Source organism: Geotrypetes seraphini, chromosome 1 (assembly GCF_902459505.1).
Source record: "Geotrypetes seraphini chromosome 1, aGeoSer1.1, whole genome shotgun sequence".
NCBI classification, from domain to species: Eukaryota; Metazoa; Chordata; class Amphibia; order Gymnophiona; family Dermophiidae; genus Geotrypetes; species Geotrypetes seraphini.
Genome location: NC_047084.1, coordinates 491,055,798 through 491,077,958, shown reverse-complemented (window position 1 = coordinate 491,077,958; position 22,161 = coordinate 491,055,798). Strand labels below are relative to the sequence as shown.

The 22,161-nt window shown below is 41.5% G+C and overlaps 1 protein-coding gene across 5 annotated transcripts in view; it reads left to right on the top strand.

Annotated features, from left to right (window-relative positions):
• TRPM6 (transient receptor potential cation channel subfamily M member 6) overlaps window positions 1–15,774 on the top strand; it is a 255,335-nt gene extending 239,561 nt beyond the window's left edge. For all 5 annotated transcript variants that reach the window (XM_033926740.1, XM_033926754.1, XM_033926749.1 and 2 more), the window contains one exon: window positions 14,722–15,774. In XM_033926740.1, the coding sequence (XP_033782631.1) occupies window positions 14,722–14,834 (113 nt within the window). In that variant the 3' untranslated portion in view covers window positions 14,835–15,774. The remainder of the gene's footprint in view (window positions 1–14,721) is intronic.
• Window positions 15,775–22,161: the final 6,387 nt, after the last annotated feature.

Genomic DNA, 22,161 nt, shown 5'->3' with positions numbered 1-22,161 from the left:
GCCTGATCCTCAGTTAACTGCGGGGACAAGGCCATTCATCGCTCCACAGGATGGTGAATGGCCTTCTCCCTGTCCCCTTTACAACCATTTTTTTTTTTAAGTTCCCGTTTCGGCGGAGTAACACTCACCATATCATTCTCTAGTCCAAAGCATTTAATTAAACATGGGCATGGTTAGGGGCGGAATGTAGGTGTATTTCTGAGTTAGGTGTCTGTTTTTGACAGGCACCGTTGTGCGCCAAACTTAGACCAAAAAAACTCTGGCATACATACAGTGCACCTAAAGGTTAGGCAATGCTACGCGCAATTCTATACAGTGTGTTTTTCATAGAATCACACCTAGCGCTGCAGTGGTTGTGCCAATTGTTTATGCGATATACTGTATGTAGAATCTGGGCCTTGGAGTCTCCACTTAAGTACCTTAAAAGAATACAGAAGCAAATTAATATTAATGCTACAGAGTTAAGTAAGACAAGGCCCTAGGGGCATGCAAAATTTTATAATCAAGGGGACACAAGTCTAACAGTAATGGATCAGAATGTTCTGTAGCCTTGTTTCTACTATGAATACAATACCTAAGTCAAAGTTACTAATCATTTCATGCAAAATAGAAGCCTTATTACAATTGACTTTGCATTCATATAACTGCAAGGTATAGTTCAGGAAGATGAAAGGGAATTGGGTAGTTCTAGTTTCATATATTGTAAATGTGTTCAAATAGGCTTAGGTATAGCTTTAGATTTGTAGGAATTATCATAATAAATGGCTTCAGTACTCTTAATATTTTCTCTGAACATTCAACTAGCCTTATTTCATATGGTAGTTTTGGTAGCTTAAATCTATATATTTTAAAATCATAAATAATTACTGGAATATTATTATGAAAATAATCACTAAAGAAATCTCCTGTAGCAGTATTTAATTTTTGAAAAGTGACCAATAGTCACTTTTGGTCATAGAGAAATGTGTTTCTCTCCATCAAGAGTTTTGAAAAAATCTCAGAGTCTTTTTATCAATAATAGTAATTTTTTTTTTGCCTGTTTTTTAGTAAATCAAAATTTAGTGTAAATTCAAATTACCATAACCATGCAGCTGTGCCTCTTAAAATAAATGTGAAACAAGATAATACAAAAGAAAATTTGTTTCTAAAAGCTAGACTCTGAGTGGAGCTCAAGATGGCCAGTCACACCTTTTCTCTGTTCAAAAGAAAAAAATTCTATCTTAAACCTAAATAGGCTTTTATCTACACCGATCCTATTCTGTGAAGTTATCTGCTTAATTTCAAGGGTGACATCCTTGACTATTTACCCAGTTACCATGGAGTTCTAATTTTGTCTCCTTTGTCATCGCTTAGGCAAATCTGCTAAGACTTGTATACCCCTTTATAAATCTCATTCTAAAGGGCCAATGTCTAGTGTTATATTTATTCTCAAACATTCCACAAAACCCCTTGTGAGGGCCTCAGTTTTATTTCTTCAGATTTCATTACAAGTTATAATACCATATAGTATTATTTTATAACTCGTTCATTCCTCTCATGCCAGCCCCATACCTGCGGGATGGACATTCAGGAAAGCATAATACAGACTTCTAACTTTTACATCTGTTAAGTCATGTCATCTTTTTTCCTCATCTAAACATCATATCCTTATAAAATGGCTTTTTCTTACATAAACAGGCAAATACATTTAGGGCCTGAGGCGTCTGAGGCAATCAGGAACTTCATTAGGAAGGAGTCTAAGGAAGTCCCTGATTGGCCTCCTTCCTGTGAAAAAATTAAAAAGCTATGGAATAGGAGACAATGCTATGTTATGAATTAGGGGGTAGTTAATGGATAGAAAACAGAGAGTAGTATGAAATAGCCATTTTTCTCAGTGGAAGAGGGTGAATAGTGAAGTGCCACAGGGCTCTGTACTAGAATTGGTGCTATTTAACATATTTAAAAGTGATCTGGAAATTGGAATGAGAAATGAGATGATTAAATTTGTAGATGACACAAAACTATTGAAATTTGTTAACACACATACAGACTGTGAAAAATTTCAGAAAGACTTTAGGAAATTGGAAGATTGAACACTCAAATGGCAGATGAAATTTAATGTGGACAAATGCAAGTGATGCATATTGGGAAGAATAGTCTGAATCAGGGCTGCCCAAGTCCGGTCCTCGAGATCTACTGGCAGGCCAGGTTTTCAGGATATCCACAATGAATATGCATGAGAGAGATTTGCATACCAAGAAGGCAGTGCAGGCAAATCTCTCTCATGCATATTCATTGTGGATATCCTGAAAACCTGGCCTGCCAGTAGATCTCGAGGACCGGACTTGGGCAGCCCTGGACTCTGAATCATAGTTACTTGATGCTAGAGATCACCAAAGGGGTCAGCACCCAAGAAAAAGATCTAGGTGTCATCATAGACAATATACTGAAATCTTCTGCCCAGTGTACAGTTTAGTGCAGGCCAAAAAAGCAATCAGGATACTAGAAATTATTAGGAAAGGGATGAAAAATAAGATGGCTAATATTATAATGCCTCTGTATTACTCCATGGTACGATCTCACTTTAAATACTGCATGCAATACTATTCACTGTATTTCAAAAAAGATATAATGGAATAAAAAGGTTCAAAGATTGATGACTTAAATGATAAAGAGGATAGAACTTTTCTCATACGAGAAAAATCTAAAGAGGTTAGGGCTCTTCAGCTTGGAAAAGAGATGGCTGAGTGTTATAGGATGCAAAGTGAATCAAATTTTACTCTTTCAAAAAGTATAAAGACTAGGGAACACTCAATGAAGTTACATGGTAATACTTTTAAAAGGAATAGAAGGAAATATGTTTTTATGCAATGAATAGTTAAGCTCTGGAATGTGTTGCCAGAGGATATGGTTACAGTGGTTAGCTTATCTGGGTTTAAAAAGGTTTGGCCAAGTTCTTGGAGGAAAATTCCATGGGATAAGCTACTATTTGGGATTCTGCCAAGTACATGTGACCTGGATTGACCACTGTTGGAAACAGGATACTGGGCTAGATGGACCATTGGTCTGACCCAGTATAGCTATTCATATGTTCTTATTAACTAGAAGACCATTCAGACCATCTGCGACAAACACTTTATTTTCTGGCTAAAAAGGTGGATTGCCCCTAAGAATGAGATTTTACAGCCAATGTGTCCGAGGTATAAATTTACATTTACATGTGAAAACAGCTTCACAAACAGAAGAAACTACATCTTTCTTTGGTGCTTCAGAAAGAATACAATTCCCTTCACTACTAGTGGATTTCTCTGCTCCAGCCTAAATTTTCAAAGGGAAAACATAGGGCTCCTTTTACAAAGCTGCGTTAGTGTTTTTAACGCACGCAGCTTTTTAGTGCGCGCTAAACCCACACTACGTGGCTAGAACTAACGCCAACTCAAATGCTATTTTTTTTATTCCATTATATCATTGTCGTTAGCGTCTAGCATGGCCGGCAGTTTAGCGTGCGCTATTACACGTGTTAAACCGCTAACGCGGCTTCGTAAAAGGAGCCCTTATGTAAACATACACACACACTCATGCTCTTCATTCACAGACATACTTTCTCACTTTTTAGTCACACAAACATTCACATGCATAGTCTCTTCAGACATGTTTACCCCCTCACACACATGCATGCACTCTCATTCTTCAGACACACACACACATGCATACCATACTCCTAAGATAAACACTTAATTTTTCTGAAATCTTAACAGAAAAAGGAGGTGCAGATGTGTGTGGGCGTGTTTTTCTTTGGCAATTTTCAAATAAATGTCTGTGTGTACTTTGCAGATTCCTGCAGGCAAAAAAGTACCAACTGACTTTGCAACTATACAGGCTGTATGAAAATTGCAGAAGTGCCTCCCTTCCCACAGAGATATGTAAATATCCTGATTATAAGACTGTAATCTATGCTATCAGACCATATCCCAAGGGATCTATACATTACTAGATCGGAGGAGTGTGTGGCGCAGTGGTTGGATCTACAGCCTCAGCACCCTGGGGTTGTGGGTTCAAACCCCGCGCTGCTCCTTGTGACCCTGGGCAAGTCACTTAATCCTCCATAGCCCCAGGTACGTTAGCTAGATTGTGAGCCCACTGGGACAGAGAGGGAAAATGCTTGAGTACCTGATTGTAAAACCGCTTAGATAACCTTGATAGGCGGTATATAAAATCCTAATAAACTTGAAACTTAAAACTTGATTACTAGATTCAACATACATATGAACAGAACAAAGAAACTTTTCAGTTATACAGTACATAAAAAAACACCTCAGTATTATAAATCAGATCAACATTCTTTTTGAAAAAGTACAAATCACTTTTTCCTGGAGCAGCAAGGGAATTACTAAAAATAAAACACAGGAACAAAAAATCCTATCAAAGACAATACATCTAAAGTATGATATGACAAATCCAAGTAATTATAGAACTACTCTTTGTTTTCACTGTAACAAAACAAACAGGTTTGCAATGACTTCAAAGAGTACTACAATAAAAAAAAAAAAAAGCTGCACCGATGTGCATTGTTTATATTGGCTCATTTCCCAATTTTTAGATTTTTCTCAGTTCATTTCACATTTCAAAACCTAGCTTTCTAACATTGCCTTTTCTGCATTTATTTGGCGTAGACATGTATACGCTGGATTTACACAAATCATGAAGGGCCATTTTAATGAGCAAGAGTTTCTAGGCTAACATACCAAATGCATTTGTTTAATTAACTATCCCAGCTGTCGCTTAAGAGTTCTAAACAGCGATCAGCGTAAACAGGAGAGATATTGAAGCAGGACAATGCAGCACAGACCTAAATACCAAATTAAAACATAACTCTTAAATTAATACAACTTAAAGATTCATAGTCATAGGGCTCCTTTTACAAAGGTGCGCTAGCGTTTTTAGTGCACATACCGGATTAGTGCGCGCTAGATGAAAAACTACCGCCTGCTCAAGAGGAGGCGGTAGTGGTTAGCGCGCGGTGTATTTTAGCAAGTGCTATTCCGTGCGTTAAGGCCCTAACGCACCTTTGTAAAAGGAGCCCATAGTTTCCCTATAAAATCCCAAGTAAAATAAAAACATTTTCACGTTCTTCTGAAAATCAAGTAAATCAGTTGATAAGCACTTATCTAAAGGTAAATGGTTCCATATTTTAGGACATGATAAAGACAGAATCCTATTACAAGTTGATTTGAAACTGGTACTATCACAAACTTGGACCATAATTGTTGAGAAGTGGAATATAAATAGATAGGAAAAAAACAAACCTAACTTTATCACTTTGAAAACCAACATGACAATCCTACTCTGTTTGAAGCCAGTGGAACAAACATAACACAGAGGAGACATCTAGCAGCTACATTTTGAATAATCTATAGGTCTGTATTGGAATGTTTATGTTTATTGATATACCTCCTTTCTAAATAAGGTGGTTTACAAACTGATAAAATATTTATCCCAGGACAAGCAGGCAGGTATTCTCACATATGGGTGACGTCACCGATGGAGCCCGGATGCGGAAGCCTCGCAAGCAAACTTTCTTGAAGAAACAAGAAGTTTCGAGTCAGCTGCACCACTCATGCGTAAGTGCCTTCCTGCCCAGTACAGGGTGCGTCTCCTCAGTTCTCAGTTTTCCGCGGAGCTGAGAAGTCCGTCTTTGACTCTCTGTGTTTAACTAACTAACTTCGTGCCTTCTCTCACCGCGGTTTTGTGTTATTTTCTTCACGAATCGCTGTGTTTCTTTTATTTCTTGTTTAAAAAAAAATAATAAAAATTTTTTTCTTCCGTCCAGTTGCCGGGGCAGACCGCTCGGCCGCAGCCCACGGGTTTCGACCTTACAGCGGCTGTTTTTTCCTTCTATGTCCCGGCCAGCTACCGGCTTCATGAAGTGTAGCCAGTGTCAGCGTGCAATTTCTCTCCCAGACCCACGTACCAGGTGCCTTATGTGCCTTGGGCCTCACCATCAACTGAAGTCGTGCGACCGCTGTGCTGCTCTTCAGCCTCGTGTTTGCACGTCGTCTACTTTCAGTGGAGAGGCTCTTCCAGATGGAATCCACTTCTTCCTCGACTCCGAAGTTGACCGACCGGGGGTCCACCGGCCTCCACTGTTTCGACCTCGAGCCTCATCACCCCTTCCTCGTTTGCAACGGCTCTTTCCTTGACGACGACTGCTGTATCTTCCCCTGTATCCTCAGGTGAGCTAGTGCAGCAGGCAGTTCCACCGGTGATGTTTCAGGTGCCTAAGACTTCCAAGTCGAAGCACATTTCTACTGCCTTGGTGGAACCTCCAGCCAAGGCAGGTGGTCCGGTTTCAGACACAGATTCATCCTTGCCGGCTTCTTTCCAGACCATGTTTGGGCAGCAATTTGTTCAGTTATTGAGCAAATATAGTTCTGCCTCGACATTGCCTCTACTACTTCAGCTGGGAAATCAGCAGTCTCCCGCGAGGTCGAGTCTTTGCTTCTGTCCCGAGCTCCAGATTCGCACTCTATGCAAGGAGCAGAGTCTTTGCTAGTGTCTGGTCTGGCATATACACACTCGATGCAAGGAGCAGAGTCTTTGCGAGTGTATAGCCTGGAATATACACACTCGATACAAGGAGCAGAGTCTTTGCGAGTGTTTAGTCTGACATATTCACACTCGATGCAAGAAGCAAGTGTCTGGTCTGGTATCTAAGCACGTGAAGCAAGGAGCAGAGTCTTTGGGAGTGCATCGAGATTCCTCCATCCAGCCTCTGGAGCTTCGATCCACAGCTCCAAGCCCCATCCATTCTCTGGTGGCATCACCTGCTTCCTTCGCCGGGGTGAAGGCTCCTCGACCTTTGAGATCTGCTTCCAAGCACAGTTCTCATCGACGTTCGAGGCATGCTTCCAGGCATCGCTCTTCTTCTAAGGAGCGCCTGTCTTCCACTACGCCTCGATCTACACCTGCATCTCCTAGACCGTCGACTCCTCAATCGAGGTATCCACTTTCACACCTCGACGACTCAGCGGTCTCAATTACCTCGTCCATGTCTCCCTATTCTTTTGATGCCTTTCTTCCAGCCAAAGTTTCATCTTCGACCCAGACTGCCTCGACGTCCTCGAGTCATTCTTCAGACAGGGCATTACCAGATCTCCTCATAACATTCCAGCTGTTCCAGGCACATTGCACTCCTAGAAGGGATGGGTAGACTATGGACGAATTTGGACATCGCATCTCTCAAAATGTATGATATCCTCTAAAGTCCTTCATTATAATTTTCATTTAATTGCTTCTTTTGCCAAAATTTTTGAGTTATTTGCATACTCAAAAGCACTTTGAATTTCAAGATGTCATAGTTTTTCTATCACAACTCAGACTACATCTCCTCCAGTCTTCTTATGATGCCTTCGAGTTGTCTGCCTGAGCGGCTGCTTGTTCCTTTGCAATGCGCCATCTCGCTTGGCTTCGTACCATTCACATGGATCCTACTTTTCAGGACACCTTGGCTAATATTCCTTGTGCTGCCAATGACCTCTTCGATGAATCCATTGAGGCAGCCACCATAGAATTGTCTGAGCATGACAAATCCTTTGTTTCTTTTGTCAGACCAATGCTAAAGCCAGCTCCTGATCAACCTGCACGCCCTTCTCCAATTTACCAGAGGCGTTTTGCTTCGAGAGCAGCTCCTTACAATTGCCCTACTCCTATGCAACAGCACCCTCAGAAGCAACAAAAATCTCAACCTTCTGCTGCACCTAAGGCTACACAGCTTTTTTGACTGTTTAAAACAGAGCATAAACTCCACCTTTCTGTCTCTGTCCTATCTTCCCCCTCTTGGAGGTCGTCTCCATCATTTTTACCACCGATGGGAGACAACCACATCCGACCTCTGGGTGCTGTCCATCATCAGGGAAGGATACTCTCTTCATTTCACTCAGATTCCACCAGAGCTTCCTTCAAGAGAGTATCTTTCCAGACCGCCCTTCTTCTTCAGGAAGCTCAAGCTCTGCTTTGTCTCCATGCCATTGAACCAGTTCCCTTGGAACAGCAGAACAGGGGGTTTTACTCCCATTACTTCCTTGTTCTTAAGAAGATGGACGATCTGCGACCCATTCTCCTCCTAGATCAGAACGACTGGTTATGCTCTCTGGATCTCAAGGAGGTTTATACTCATATTCCCATTCATCTGGCCTCCCGCCAATACCTCAGATTTCGGGTGGGGAATCTGCATTATCAGTACAGAGTGCTGCCCTTTGGCCTGACTTCATCTCCCAGAGTGTTCACCAAGTGCCTCATAGTGGTAGCAGCAGCTCTACGGAACCATTGTCTTCAGGTATTTTCCTACCTAGACGACTGGCTCATCAAAGATTCAACATCTCAGGGGGTTATTGTAGTGACCCAATGGACTACGTGGTTTCTACAATGCTTGGGATTCGAAATCAACTTTCCCAAATCTCAACTTTCACCCTCTCAGAATCTACAATTCATCGGAGCTGTTCTGGACACTGTCCAACTCAGAGCTTTCCTTCCACAACAACGTCTGGAAGCTCTCCTGCAACTCTGTCATACAGTGTCTTTCCGCTCTTCCATCTCAGCGAGACACATGATGGTACTCCTGGGTCACATGGCCTCAACAGTACACGTGACTCTTTTTGCCAGACTTCACCTCAGAATTCCTCAGTGGACCCTGGCATCTCAATGGACACAGGTTTGCGACCCTCTATCTCGACACATAACTGTCACTCCTTCCTTGAAGCGGTCTCTCCGTTGGTGGATGCTCTCTTCCCAACTCTCCAGAGGCTTGCTGTTTTAAATGCCCCCTCAGAAGGTCCTCACCACAGATTCCTCGACCTACGCTTGGGGCGCTCATCTCAATGGTCTCTGTACTCAAGGCCACTGGACCAGTACGGATCGTCAGTGTCACATCAATCTGTTGGAACTCAGAGCGATTTTCAAGGCTCTCAACACTTTTCAACATCTTCTTCACGACCAGGTAGTCCTTATTCGGATGGACAACCAAGTCGCCATGTACTATGTCAACAAACAGGGAGGGATGGGATCTTCCTCCCTTTGTCAAGAAGCTCTGAAGGTTTGGAACTGGGCAGTCTGTCACAACACCTTCCTCAAAGCTGTTTACATCCAAGGGGCGAACAATTGCTTGGCAGACAACTTGAGTCGTCTTCTCCAACCTCACGAATGGACACTCCATTCCTCGCCTCTTCATCACATATTTTCACAGTGGGGAACGCCGCAGCTAGATCTCTTTGCAGCTCCCCACAACCACAAACTGCCTCAGTTCTGCTCCAGGATATATTCTTCTCATCACCTCGAAGCAGACGCTTTTCTTTTGGAATGGACAAATCTCTTCATCTATGCATTCCCTCCATTCCCACTCATTCTCAAGACTCTGGTCAAGTTGAAGAAAGACCATGCCACCATGATTCTGACTGCTCCTCGGTGGCCGAGACAACCTTGGTACTCCCTTCTACTTTAACTCAGCACCAGGGAGCCATACCTTCTACCAGTTTTTCCATTTCTGCTTACACAGAGTCAGGGATCTCTGCTTCATCCCAACCTGTAGTCTCTACACCTGACAGCTTGGTGCCTCCCTACATAACTCCTCTTCAGTTTTCTCAACCTGTAAGAAACATTTTAGAAGCTGCTAGGAAGCCTGCCACTAGACAATGCTATCCCCAAAAATGGACTATATTTTCTATGTGGTGTTTTTCTCATGATAAGGAACCTCAACATTCATCCTTATCTTCTGTTTTGGATTACCTTTTGCACTTATCCACCTCTGGCCTCAAGTCTACATCGATTCGAGTCCATCTTCTTGCAATTACGGCTTTCCATCAGCCTATTGAAGGGAAATCTCTCTCTTCTCATCCGGTGGTTTCCAGATTCATGAATGGACTTTTTAACGTCACACCTCCTTTCAAACCACCTCCAGTGATTTGGGACCTCCATGTTGTCCTTGCTCAATTGATGAAGCCTCCATTTGAACCAATGTCTACAGCTCATCTCAAGTATCTCGCTTGGAAAGTGGTGTTTCTCATTGCTCTCACTTCTGCTCGATGAGTTAGTAAGCTACAAACTTTAGTTGCTGATCCACCTTTCACTGTCTTCCATCCTGATAAGGTGGTCCTCTGTACTCATCCTAAATTCCTTCCAAAAGTGGTATCGGAATTTCATCTCAACCAATCCATTGTTCTTCCAGTGTTCTTTCCTCAGCCTCATTCTCATCCTGGAGAATCAGCTCTTCATACTCTGGACTGTAAACGTGCTTTGGCCATTTATTTGGAACACACTAAACCACACAGATCTGCTCCTCAACTTTTTGTCGCTTTCCATCCACACAAGTTGGGACATCCTATCTCTAAACATACCATTTCCAACTGGATGGCTGCTTGTATCTCGTTCTGCTCTGCCTAAGCTGGATTACCCTTACACAGTAGAGTCACAGCCCATAAGGACAGAGCAATGGCAGCTTCAGTAGCTTTTCTCAGGTCTACCCCTATTGAGGAGATTTGCAAGGCTGCCACTTGGTCCTCGGTTCATGCTTTCACTTCTCACTATTGTCTAGATGTTTTCTCCAGATGGGATGGCCATTTTGACCAGGCAGTGTTACAAAATTTATTCTCCTGAATTGCCAACACTCCCACCATCCCATTATGGTTAGCTTGGAGGTCACCCATATGTGAGAATACCTGCCTGCTTGTCCTGGGATAAAGCACATTTACTTACCGTAACAGGTGTTATCCAGGGACAGCAGGCAGCTATTCTCACAACCCACCCACCTCCCCTGGTTGGCTTTTCTGCTAGCTATCTGAACTGAGGAGACGCACCCTGTACTGGGCAGGAAGGCACTCACGCATGTGTGGTGCGGCTGACTCGAAACTTCTTGTTTCTTCAAGCAAGTTTGCTTGTGAGGCTTCCGCATCCGGGCTCCGTCGGTGACATCACCCATATGTGAGAATAGCTGCCTGCTGTCCCTGGATAACACCTGTTATGGTAAGTAACTGTGCTATATACAGAAAGAAAGAAAAAAGATAACAGCAATATAAGCCAAACTGAATTACAATAGGCAGTGAGTGAAATGGTGTGGTGATCGTGTTAATCCACTTTCCAAGGTAATATATAGAAAAAACCCAAAGGAAATAAGGTAATTCCTTTTTTATTGGACTAATTCAATTCATTTTATGATGAGCTTTCAAAAGTAACCCTTCTTTAGATCAGAAATAAGCAAATGTTGACAAATATCAGTATATTTAAGGAAAACATGAAAGCATTTCAGGGTTATGAAGAGGGAAGAATGGGTGGGTGGGCAGGAGACAGAGAGGTCGCAGAGCAATTTTAAATGTCTTTGTAGTTTGAAAGGAAGCCCAGATCTTTGTTAAGGGGCTGGAGGAGTTGCCATACAGTGAAAGATTAGAGAAACTGGGCCTTTTCTCCCTCGAACAGAGGAGATTGAGAGGGGACATGATCGAAATATTCAAGGTACAGAAGGGAATAGACTTAGCAGATAAAGACAGATTGTTCACCCTCTCCAAGGTAGTGAGAACGAGAGGGTACTCTCTAAAGTTGAAAGGGGATAGATTCTGTACAAACGTAAGGAAGTTCTTCTTCACCTAGAGAGTGGTAGAAAACTGGAATGCTCTTTGGGAGTCTGTCATAGGGAAAAACACCCTCCAGGGATTCAAGACAAAGTTAGACAAGTTCATAATGAACAAGGACGTACGCTGGTAGGGCTAGTCTCAGTCTCAGTTAGGGCGCTGGTCTTTGACCAGAGGGCCATCCCGTGAGCGGACTGCTGGGCATGATAGACCACTGGTCTGACCCAGAAGTGGCAATTCTTATGGTCTTATGTTAAGTCCTGTTTGGTAGGTGTCAAAATATTTCAGTTGATGTAAAACTGATGATGTGGAGTTGGTACACCAAAACTTTGATTGTAATGCCTCTATTTTTAATCTCCAACTCCGAGTCCTACTGATATTAAGCTTTAAGTATTTTGTATTGAATCTAAAGTACTGGTAAATATAAATTATATTTACCAGTACTTTAGATCAAATTCAAAAGTCTATATAACCAAGTATAAAATGATAAAGTACCATATATTATAATGTAAGTTTTTATTTTGAAGCTGAAGTCAGAGTTGGTACATTTTTACTGACTCTGACTCCATCCAAAATTGCTTCCGACTCCAATTTTGACTCCACAGCTCTGTGTAGAACATTTCTAAGATCAAAGGGATCCAGATATGGATATAGTCTACCCACCAGCTATAACACAAGGACTGACTTGTACCAAGTCATTGATATATAGCCAAAAAGGCAAAATGGAGTCTAGGATTCAGAGAGTGTAGGTAAATCTGAAATTCTACTAATATTTTAGTACAGGATTTGCTGACTTAGAGCCTGTTCAGAAATAGACAATACACTGGTTACATATAGCATTAACATGCATTTTAGAAAACTTGACATCTAAAATATCAAAGACATCAAAACAGGTAGATGGATGTCTATGTAGGAGCACATGAACATCCATCTGTCTATGTGAATCATTTTAGAAACATGAACGTTCATTTTACCCGAAGCTGTCACTGGGCCCGGTTTCCTTTTCCAGTTTTGCTTTTAGGGAGGAAGGGGGAGGGGCACATCAGCCACTGTGGTATTAAGGGAATGACCTCCCTTAATCCCTCTAATGAAGTGCTGCTCAATAGGATCACTTTGCTAATACTTAAGACACTGGTTGGAAGAGGGAGAGAGATTGTTGATGCTGGATGGAAGAGGGAGAGAGAGGGTAGACAGTGAATAGAAGGGAGAGAGATGGCTGATGCTGGATGGAAGAGGGAGAGAGAGGGTGGAAAGTGAATGGAAGGGAGAGTGGATGGAAGGGAAAGAGATGGCTGATGCTGGATGGAAGGGGAAGAAAGAGATCAGAGAAGATGAAGAAAGCAGAAACCAGAGATGACAAAGATAGAAAAAAGTTGTGGGAGGTTTTTTGTTTTTTTTTTTTGCTTTAGGGTAGCATTGAAGCTATGTTAATAAAATAAGGTGATCTTTTGGAGTAATTTTAATACATTTTTGACTAACTGTTAGAGACCAAAACTCTCATCCTGTACTATACTGAGCTGAGAAAGGAGGTATTGGCCTCCGAAAACGAATTGAAAAATGTATTAGTCCAATAAAAATATATTATCTTATTTTCCATTTTTTGTTTCCTTTCTATTTGTTAATTTTTAAAGTGGTGATTGTTATTTTTCAATTTTTTTTCAAATTTACATCTGCTGTCTTTATATTTATATTTTATATTTTGCATAGTACTAGGAGACATGAACGACAGTTTCTGTGGTATTGCATTGTGTGCAGAATCTGGCTTCTTGGGGGGGTAGTTAAATTTTTGTCTACATTTCTATTTTTAGTTTGTGAGTGAGGATATATTTGTTCTCTGTGTGTGAAAAAGACATAGTTTTCTGTTGGCATTGACTATGCAAGTTTAATCTGTCTTAATCTGGCTTGTTTAGTTTGACAATGGGTATAATGATGTTCTAGTGCTCACTGTAGTGTTTAAGATGCTGCCTTTTTCTAGGTACAATAACCCCCCACACACCCTTTTTTTTTTTTTACAAAACCATAGTGCAGTTTTTAGCGCTGGCTGTGACAGTAACAGATCTGATGCTCATAGGAATTCTGTGAGCGTCAGAGCTGATACTGCCGTGGCTGGCATTATAAACCACACTGTGGGTTTGTAAAAAGGGGAAGGGATAAGTGTGTCTCGTGGATTATTACAAAAAATACTATTTTCATGTAGAGGAGGGAGTGTTAAAAAATGATTGGCACTGGTGTCAAATATGCTAGATGCACCACTGGACTGAGGTAATACATCCAAATCTATTGTATGAAAATGTGTCTTATGCATATTCACTTTGTATACCCTGAAAACTCAACTGGCAGTGTTCTGAAGACTTTGGGCTAGATTCACTAAGCCCACCGATCAAGTTCCGACCCCTTTACGACCTGATTTCCCTCCGACCCGATTCACTAAACTCTGTTCCGATCATCCTCTGATCCACGCATGCAAATGAGGGGGAACAGCATTCAAATGTAGGCAGGCAGTGATGCACTAAAAAAAGAGAGACACCGACTGGGCTGACCGCCTAGAAGGCTTCATTGGGCGGTATAAGAAATTTTAAATAAACTTGAAACTTGAAACCGATCCAAAAATAAGCGACTGCTGAGGACCAGTCGCTCAGGTCCTTTCCGTCTACCCTGCCTTCTGCTGTCCTACTTCTCTGCTCTCTGCCAATCTCCTGCTCTCTGCCCGATCTCCTGCTCTCTGCCCCGACTCTCCTGCCCTTCCTCGCCGTGCAAGCCTGTGGTTTTAACCCGCGGATTTAAAGCGGGTTAAAACCACGGGCTTGCGAAGAAAAAAGTAGTGCCAGGCCTGCCAGGCATGAAGGGCCAGCGCCTGCGCAGACCATCTACAGATGGTCTGCGCATGTATCAGGATCGCTGCAGAGCGATCCAAGCGGTCGGTTGGGGGCATGATTCCACCCCCCCCGGCCACGGATCGGATTGCTCACAGATCAGATCTGATCCGTGGCCGTAGTGACTCTGGGCCTTTGTTGAGAATCATGATTACAACACGATGGGTCATGATCAACAATATCTATACCAGACAAGGCGCACAACAGTTCCAAACAAAAATGGTCCTTTATTATTACATTTTGTCTTTCATTAGATTTGAAAAGAAATGACTATACACCGGGAAAGATAAATTCAGACTTCAAAGAAGCAATAGCAGAAGGAGGAGGTACCGAAGAGGAGCCTTTGGAATATGACACAAGATTATAAAGAGAAACTATTTTGGGAAGATTACGGACCACATGTTCACTGGAAGCCCTCCACCTGTATTGGTTGCTGTTACCTGCAGGTTAAGTGTTGTATGCAGGGAGCGAAATGTAAAAGTGCTTATCAAATAAAACCGTTAAGCATCTATTTCTGCATTTTCAAAAATGTAGGAACTGGTTAATGGAGAGGTTTTCCCCAAGGATTCACCAGTTACTGACCTCCATATATTACTGCTTGGTAAACATTTTCTGATGATGGTCACTGAAGTCTTCAAAACAAGGATTCACGTTTCCATTGGATAGGGCGAGTGCTTCTGTCTCACTTATTCTAATGGTGTAGTCTCAGAACCAAGGTGCTTTATACACATCGGTGGTGAGTCATGCAGAGGTGCACATGTGCCACCAAAAATACATTAGAAGACCAGAGTTGCAAGAAAGTAATGGAAAAGGATGCTGGCAGAGGATGACACTTGGGAGGGTGGATAGAAGGACTAGATTGGGGGAGGGGGAGAAAGGGAGAGAGAGCGGGCCAAGGATAGACAGTTGTGCAAACCACTTATCTATTCACGATAAGCATCCCATATTCCACTCTCTCTTTTTTTTTTTTTTTAATCTTCCATTGTAACGTGTACTATCCAAGTCTAGATTGCCATGAATGCTGTACGAATATTTTCTCAAATGAAAGGGGAGAGAATTTGGGCCTTTGTCAATGAACTGCTGACATTTTAGATCTACAACTTGGCAATGTTATAAACTATAAAAACCCACAAGCTATTTGCAGTATAAATGCATCTATACAGTAGGGTGATGGTAAAGGGACGTTTGTAGCTAAAAGATGGAAACATATCAACTGCACAGTAAAGAAATGTAAATATAATTGAAGCAGAAAACTGAATACTGTTGTATACATGTTAAAGTAAATTAAGGATTTGATTGAATATAAATTACTTGGTTGTAATCTGTATAGATGCCATAGTGGATATGCTCCAGTATATCATGAATTGTAAATAATAGTAATATTTTAGAAGCAGATGCCTTACTTTTAAGGTAACTCTAACGAACATCACAGTTCTGATATCTGTTTTTCGGCCAGCTTCGGAATTATTCAAAAATGATGCTACACTTGGGTTTTTGAGATCTCTTCTTTGATCTGATGACTTCTGAAGAAGAGATCTTTGTGGTTTAGCTCATAAATCATATCATTTTTATGCAATAATTCCAGTGCTGGAATTTGGTTTCTCCAGGACCAGTATGACTATGAATATTTTGCACTGTAGGGCAGTGTTCTTCAACCTTTTTACACCTATGGACCGGCAGATATAAAATAATTATTTTGTGGACCGGCATCAGTGGTTGAAGAACATTGGGCTAAGTCGTGGGCCAGACCCTGCCCATCTCTACCCAATCTCCACCCCAGACCCTGCCCCCATAGTCCTAATTGTAACACTATTTTTTCCATTCATATATACACACAATATAATCTTATTAATAACACATCGATCGCACCATGGACTGGCAATTGAAGAACACAGTTTTGAGACTGATGCACATGCCGGACCTGTGGACCGGCAGGAAATTTCTATGGACCGGCACCAGTTCATGGACCGGTGGTTGAAGAACACTGCTGCAGGGTTTTGGAACAGAGCCTCTGTAAGTATTGTGAACTGAATTATATTTTCATAGCATTTTTGAAGTTTTTGAAAATTTTTTACTCTCTCTGCAGGGAATGGAGTCCTAATGGAGGCTAGCCTCAAAGTCCGGGGCTTGGGATTTTAAAGTGGATGGGTTTTTTTTTTTTTCAAACCAAATAGCTTGAACGCCACTCACTTTCAGTTCATCATTGTAATACATCTCTTTGTAAGACACATTTACTTGGCCTATGAAACTATTCAAAACGATATTTTAAAAAAAGACAAGCTTGATGCAGGTTCCTGACTTGGAATAAGACTGCCTGGTTATGTTTCATTTATTTAGATTTGCAATCTGTATATGAAGACCAGCTGTTCAGTTCTTGCAAATTAGGTGAATGATATAGCAAAGGAGTTGTATATTCAGAATCTAATGTGTAAACTAAAGTAAAATGTTAAGGAGAACATATGAAATTATCATGTTTAATAATATTAATAATAATAATTTTATTCTTATATACCGCCACAATCTTGCGACTTCTAGGCGGTTTACAATGAAGAGAAACTGTACAGACAGCGAATTACAGAGTATAGCATTGAACATCTAGTGATAGTAACAGGAGAGTTAAAGGGTCTGTGTATTACACGGTTTCACAATGAGTAGCATTATACAGTCGACGATATTCAGAGCATAAGTAGGAGAAGAGAAAGGAGATTGCGCTTTGAGTTACAAAGGTGCAAGACTGCGAAGGTGAAAAAGATAACATAAGATGTTGATGAGAAGTAAGTTGCTAACTTGGTACATTTGAACGAAGGACGGGCACCAGTGGGAAAAACTGGTAACAATAAAAGACAGAAATTTTGGCAGAAGAGGGTAGACGGACTCCTTGGGATGGGAGGAGGCTCCGATTTTAGGGGAGAAGTCTGGTTAGGTTATAAATCTCTTAAACAAGGTGGTTTTTAGTTCTTTCCTAAAGATACTATATGATTCTCTGGCGGCATCAATGAAGTAGCCTGTCCAAGTTTGCAGTCTACCTGCTTGGAATTTGAATGTTCTATGAATATTTAGATTAAGGGCTCCTTTTACAAAGCTGTGCTAGTGGTTTTAGCACGCTAAATTGCCATGTGCGTTAGACGCTAACACCAGCATTGAGCTGACGTTAGTTCTAGCTGCATAGCGTGGGTTTAGTGCACGCTAAAATTCTGCATGCGCTAAAAACGCTATTGCAGCTTAGTAAAAGGAACCCTAAGTTCTTGGTAGCATTTTGTTAATACTCAGTGTACACTATTTTGATTGCATCGACGTTCTAGCAAATACATATGCTTTATGCACGATAACAAGTAATGGCTTAAATAAACAGAGCCTACATTTTTTAGTCTTATTTTCTAGCAGCTGTCACTAAGGGGCCCTTTTACTAAAGCTTAATGTGTGCTAACAGAATTAGTGCACACTTGATGCTAAGAAGCCATCTTATACCTATGAGCTTCTTATAATTTAACAACCCTAAACTGAAGTAGAAAGGCACCTAAAAGAGTTATTCATAAGTCCATGGGGTGTTTTTTTTTTTTTTTTTAATAATTTATATTCCACATATCCTACAATTATGTGGATTACAAATTATTCAGATACTCAAGCATTATTCCCTAACTGTCCCAATGGACTCCCACTATCTAATGTACCTGAGGCTTAAGTGACATGCCCAGCGTTACAAGGAACAGTGTGGGATTTGAACCCACAACCTCAGGGTGCCAAGGCTATAGCTCTAAGCACTGCATCACACACTCCCCTAACATGCTTTATATATTAACATATTTACTTTACCATGGGCCCCATTATTTCCATTGAGACCAGTTCACAAAATAACTTGCCTTAAGATTACCACAGGTTTAACTAAAGGGCGCTGTTTATATTGGGATTTATTTCCGATGATTTTCCTCTAGGTTTACCATGATATATTTGGTATCACCTCTCTAGATGTGGACTTGATAGAATACTGCATTATTTAGAATTTTTTTTCCGTGGTATTTCTTTTCTATTTCCATTCTGTATGGAATGTATTAGTAAAATGTGCAATAAAAAAAAAGATTGCCACAGGTTAGTGAATACTCCTCTTATCCTTTGCTAATTTGTCCTGGTTTCAAGATGACATTCTTCAAGTCAGAGTGAAGCCTAGTAATAGTGTAATAGCTTCTGTTTATACAATAAGCTGCTATTAATAAAGTTTACTTCTTATTTTGCATTTTTAACATGCCTTTTCTTTCTTATCTTTGATTCATCAGTCTTTTTCTCATTCCTCACTATTTTCAAACATAGGGGCCCTTTTACTAAAATTCTTTTAAGAAATTGATTTAGTGGGCCCAATATTCAGATGGTGGTGGACAGCTCCTATAGCTAATAATAAGAAAGTGCTTGTTCAAAAAGGTGGATTTTTAAAGTCACTGGACCACCAGGGATTTAAACGGTATGGGGGGGGGAAGAAAGATAAAAATTGTTATAGTTGGCTGGGGCTGGAGACAGATGGGATCACTCCTGTCTGACCATCAGGTTTTACCGCAGGCCTGGCAAAGACCTGCAACTGGTTCGGGAGGGGGGAAGGTCAGCGCTGACCCAAATATAAACCGAGACCCCTATTTTGGCCCATTTTTTTGGCCCAAAAATCTCGGTTTATATTCGAGTATATTCGGTACTTGACCGAAGTCTCCCCTGATAAGCATAGGGACGTCTAGATTCTGCTGCCTATTACACTTAGGAGTAAATTATATATATGGCACCAAAAAAGTGCTATTCTATAAACCATGCTTAAAGTTAAGTGCAGTTTGTAGGGTAGCACTTACGCTTGGGAATCGTGACAATTTAGGAATGGCCATGTTCACCAATGATAACTAGTGCAAATGCCTGTGCCTAAATTTAGATGCAGGGGCCCTAATTCTATCATTACACACATAATTTAAATCATCCATGACCTACCAATTTCTGCTCCCCCTTTTTTGACTGGTATAAAATTTAGGTGTGGAATCCGATAGTAAATTTACATACATAACCCTTAATTCTAATTAATGGCAATAATCACTTGTTAAAATGCCAATTATTGGTACTAATTAGCTTGTTATTCAATTAAATTGCACATGTAATTTAGGTCTGCAACCCAAATTGTGTGCACACTTTTTGGCACTTTTTATAGAATTAGGGGGTGTACCTTTTTGGACTCCTGAAATTAAAAGGTGTGTTTTTTGAAGCAAGACAATATTGAGGGTGTACCAGTTTAGGATCTTATTTCACTTAATAAGATTGTTGAAATCTTTAAAAACATTTAGTAGATGATTCCTTGAAAGTTTGTATGAATGCAGTACTAGAAAGTAAACTGCATCTCAGTTCCCTACACTCCTATTTAAAATAAGACATATTTATTTGAGCCACTAGGTGGCAGCAAAGCACCAGCAGTCTTTTCTTCAGCTCTGCTTCAGTTTTACAACAGACAATGTTTTAAGTTTTGCATTGCAGGTGTTCACAGTCATACTTTTAGTGCTTCTTGAGTACCTTCAGTTTATGAATATTAATGCTCATCTTACCAATAACACTGTTCTTTGCAGTTCTTAGTCATCCCTAAGCAGTTCTCATGGTGTAAATTTCTTTTATTTTCAATGATTCATTCCCTGGTGTAAGTTATATACAGCATTGTTTAATATATTCCACCATCCAGGGCCTTGAAAACCAATAAAAATCAGAATGATAATAATTCCTCTCATATAAAGGCCTTGCTTCAGTTAGATATCAAGATCCTGATATTCAAAAGAATCCCAATTATCCAGTTCTCAAGCAACTGGTACTCTCATACAACAGACAAATAACAAAACAAAAAAACCTTCATCCTCCCTCCAGACCTCAAAGCAGCAGTGACAGCAGTCCTGACCGAACAAGCCCCTTCTGTCCTTTCCTACAGCCCCCAAAGAAGCAGTGGCAATAGTCCTGATCTGCCAACCTCCCCCCCCCTCCCTCCAGCAACGAAGCAGCATCAGTGGTCTTGACCCGACAACCTCCCTCCCTCACTAAAAGCAGCAGTGGCAGCAGTCCTGACCCAACAATCCCCCTCCCTCCATTACCCGAAGCAACAGCGGCAGCCGCAGGACCTATCTCCATCCCTAAGAGTTCTGTCCCTGCCCCATCACTGCCAGCTCTGTCCTCATCTACACAAGACTCGAACACTTTAAAATCATAGTCAGGTGTTCAAGGCTTGTGCAGATGAGGACAGCTTGCAGGGATGGGGCAGGGACAAGGACAGAACTAAAACTGTTCCCTCTAAGCTGAGCAGGAGTCCTCCACCCACAGTCTCACCAATAGAGGGTGCTGTTTTACTGTCACATTTTTCAATTGTGAGGGACAGGCAAGTTCTGCAGGACTCCAGGGAACATACCTATCCTTAGCGACTGAAAATATTCCACCCCCTAGTGGTAGCAATGCAGCTGGAGGACCCCTGCTCAGCTTAGAGGGAACACTTGGGACAGGATGGAGATAGATCCTGCGGGGATGGGGACAAAATTGTCCCTGTGTCATTCTCTAGAGAACCAGAAAACTTGTTGAATAAACAAATTAGCCAAAAAGGGTAAAGGGTTTTTAATGCTATGCAACAGGAAGAAAATTGGCCACCTTAGATGGCTCTTATGGTTAATTTCTGAGGTCATACCTTGAGGATCTCATTTTTAAAAAAGGCTCAACACCTCTGCCGCCATATGCAGCTGTGATTTAAGCAGCTGAGGGAGGACATGAAGTACGCCAGTGCTAAGTGCTCTGTGTCACATCTGCAGAGCTGCGATACAGTCCGAGTGCCTGCCTGCCCATCACAACCGACAGCCCCATTCTCATGCTGTAAGGTACCTGCCCATGGATATCCATGGGTAGAATCAGGAATAAGAAGTCATACATTGGAATGTTTGTGTACAAATAAGTCTGCTCCCAAATCTGCACCCCTGGAGGTGTTTAATATGGCTGTTTCTCCTCTTTGTGTATGCACACTATTTTCCCCATGTTCAGAGCATACTGGTAGATCCAGCCCATGTAATGTACAGATTTTTTAAATACTTTAAATTTGAATAGGCCAAAAATCACTAATAATGTCAAAGATCTCCTTAATACCTGTAGTCTTCTTCATCTATCTTGATGGGAGTAAGTGGCATAGTAAGTGGCTGGGGTGGGAGGCTTACTGCCCTGAGTGCCATCTTCACAGGGGGTTCCGGCACTGGTGCCTCTCCTTTTTTCTGCCCCCACCGCATACCTCCTTAAACATTCCAGAAGCATCTTCCACTTGCTGCTTACGCCAGCCTTGGCTCCCTTATGACATCACTTCCTGGTCACAGAACCAGGATGTGATGTCAGAAGGGAGCTGTGGCCGGCGCAAGCAGCAGGTGGGAGATGCTGCTTGCGCTGGTGAACATTTCAAGAGGTATATGAGCATAAGGGGGGGGAGAGTGGGGGGAACTCAAGCGGTGGGGAAGAGTGTGTGTGTGTGGGGGGGGGGAGCACAATACGGTGATGCAGTGTGCCACCAGCCCGAGTGCTAACCTCTCTCACTATGCCACTGGTGGGAGTAGTTGTTTATGTCATGTTATACCAGTTCTTGTATTCCGCTTAGAAACATGAACATAGAAACATGATAGCAGATAAAGGCCAAATGGTCCATTCAATCTGCCCATCTGTAGTATCCACAA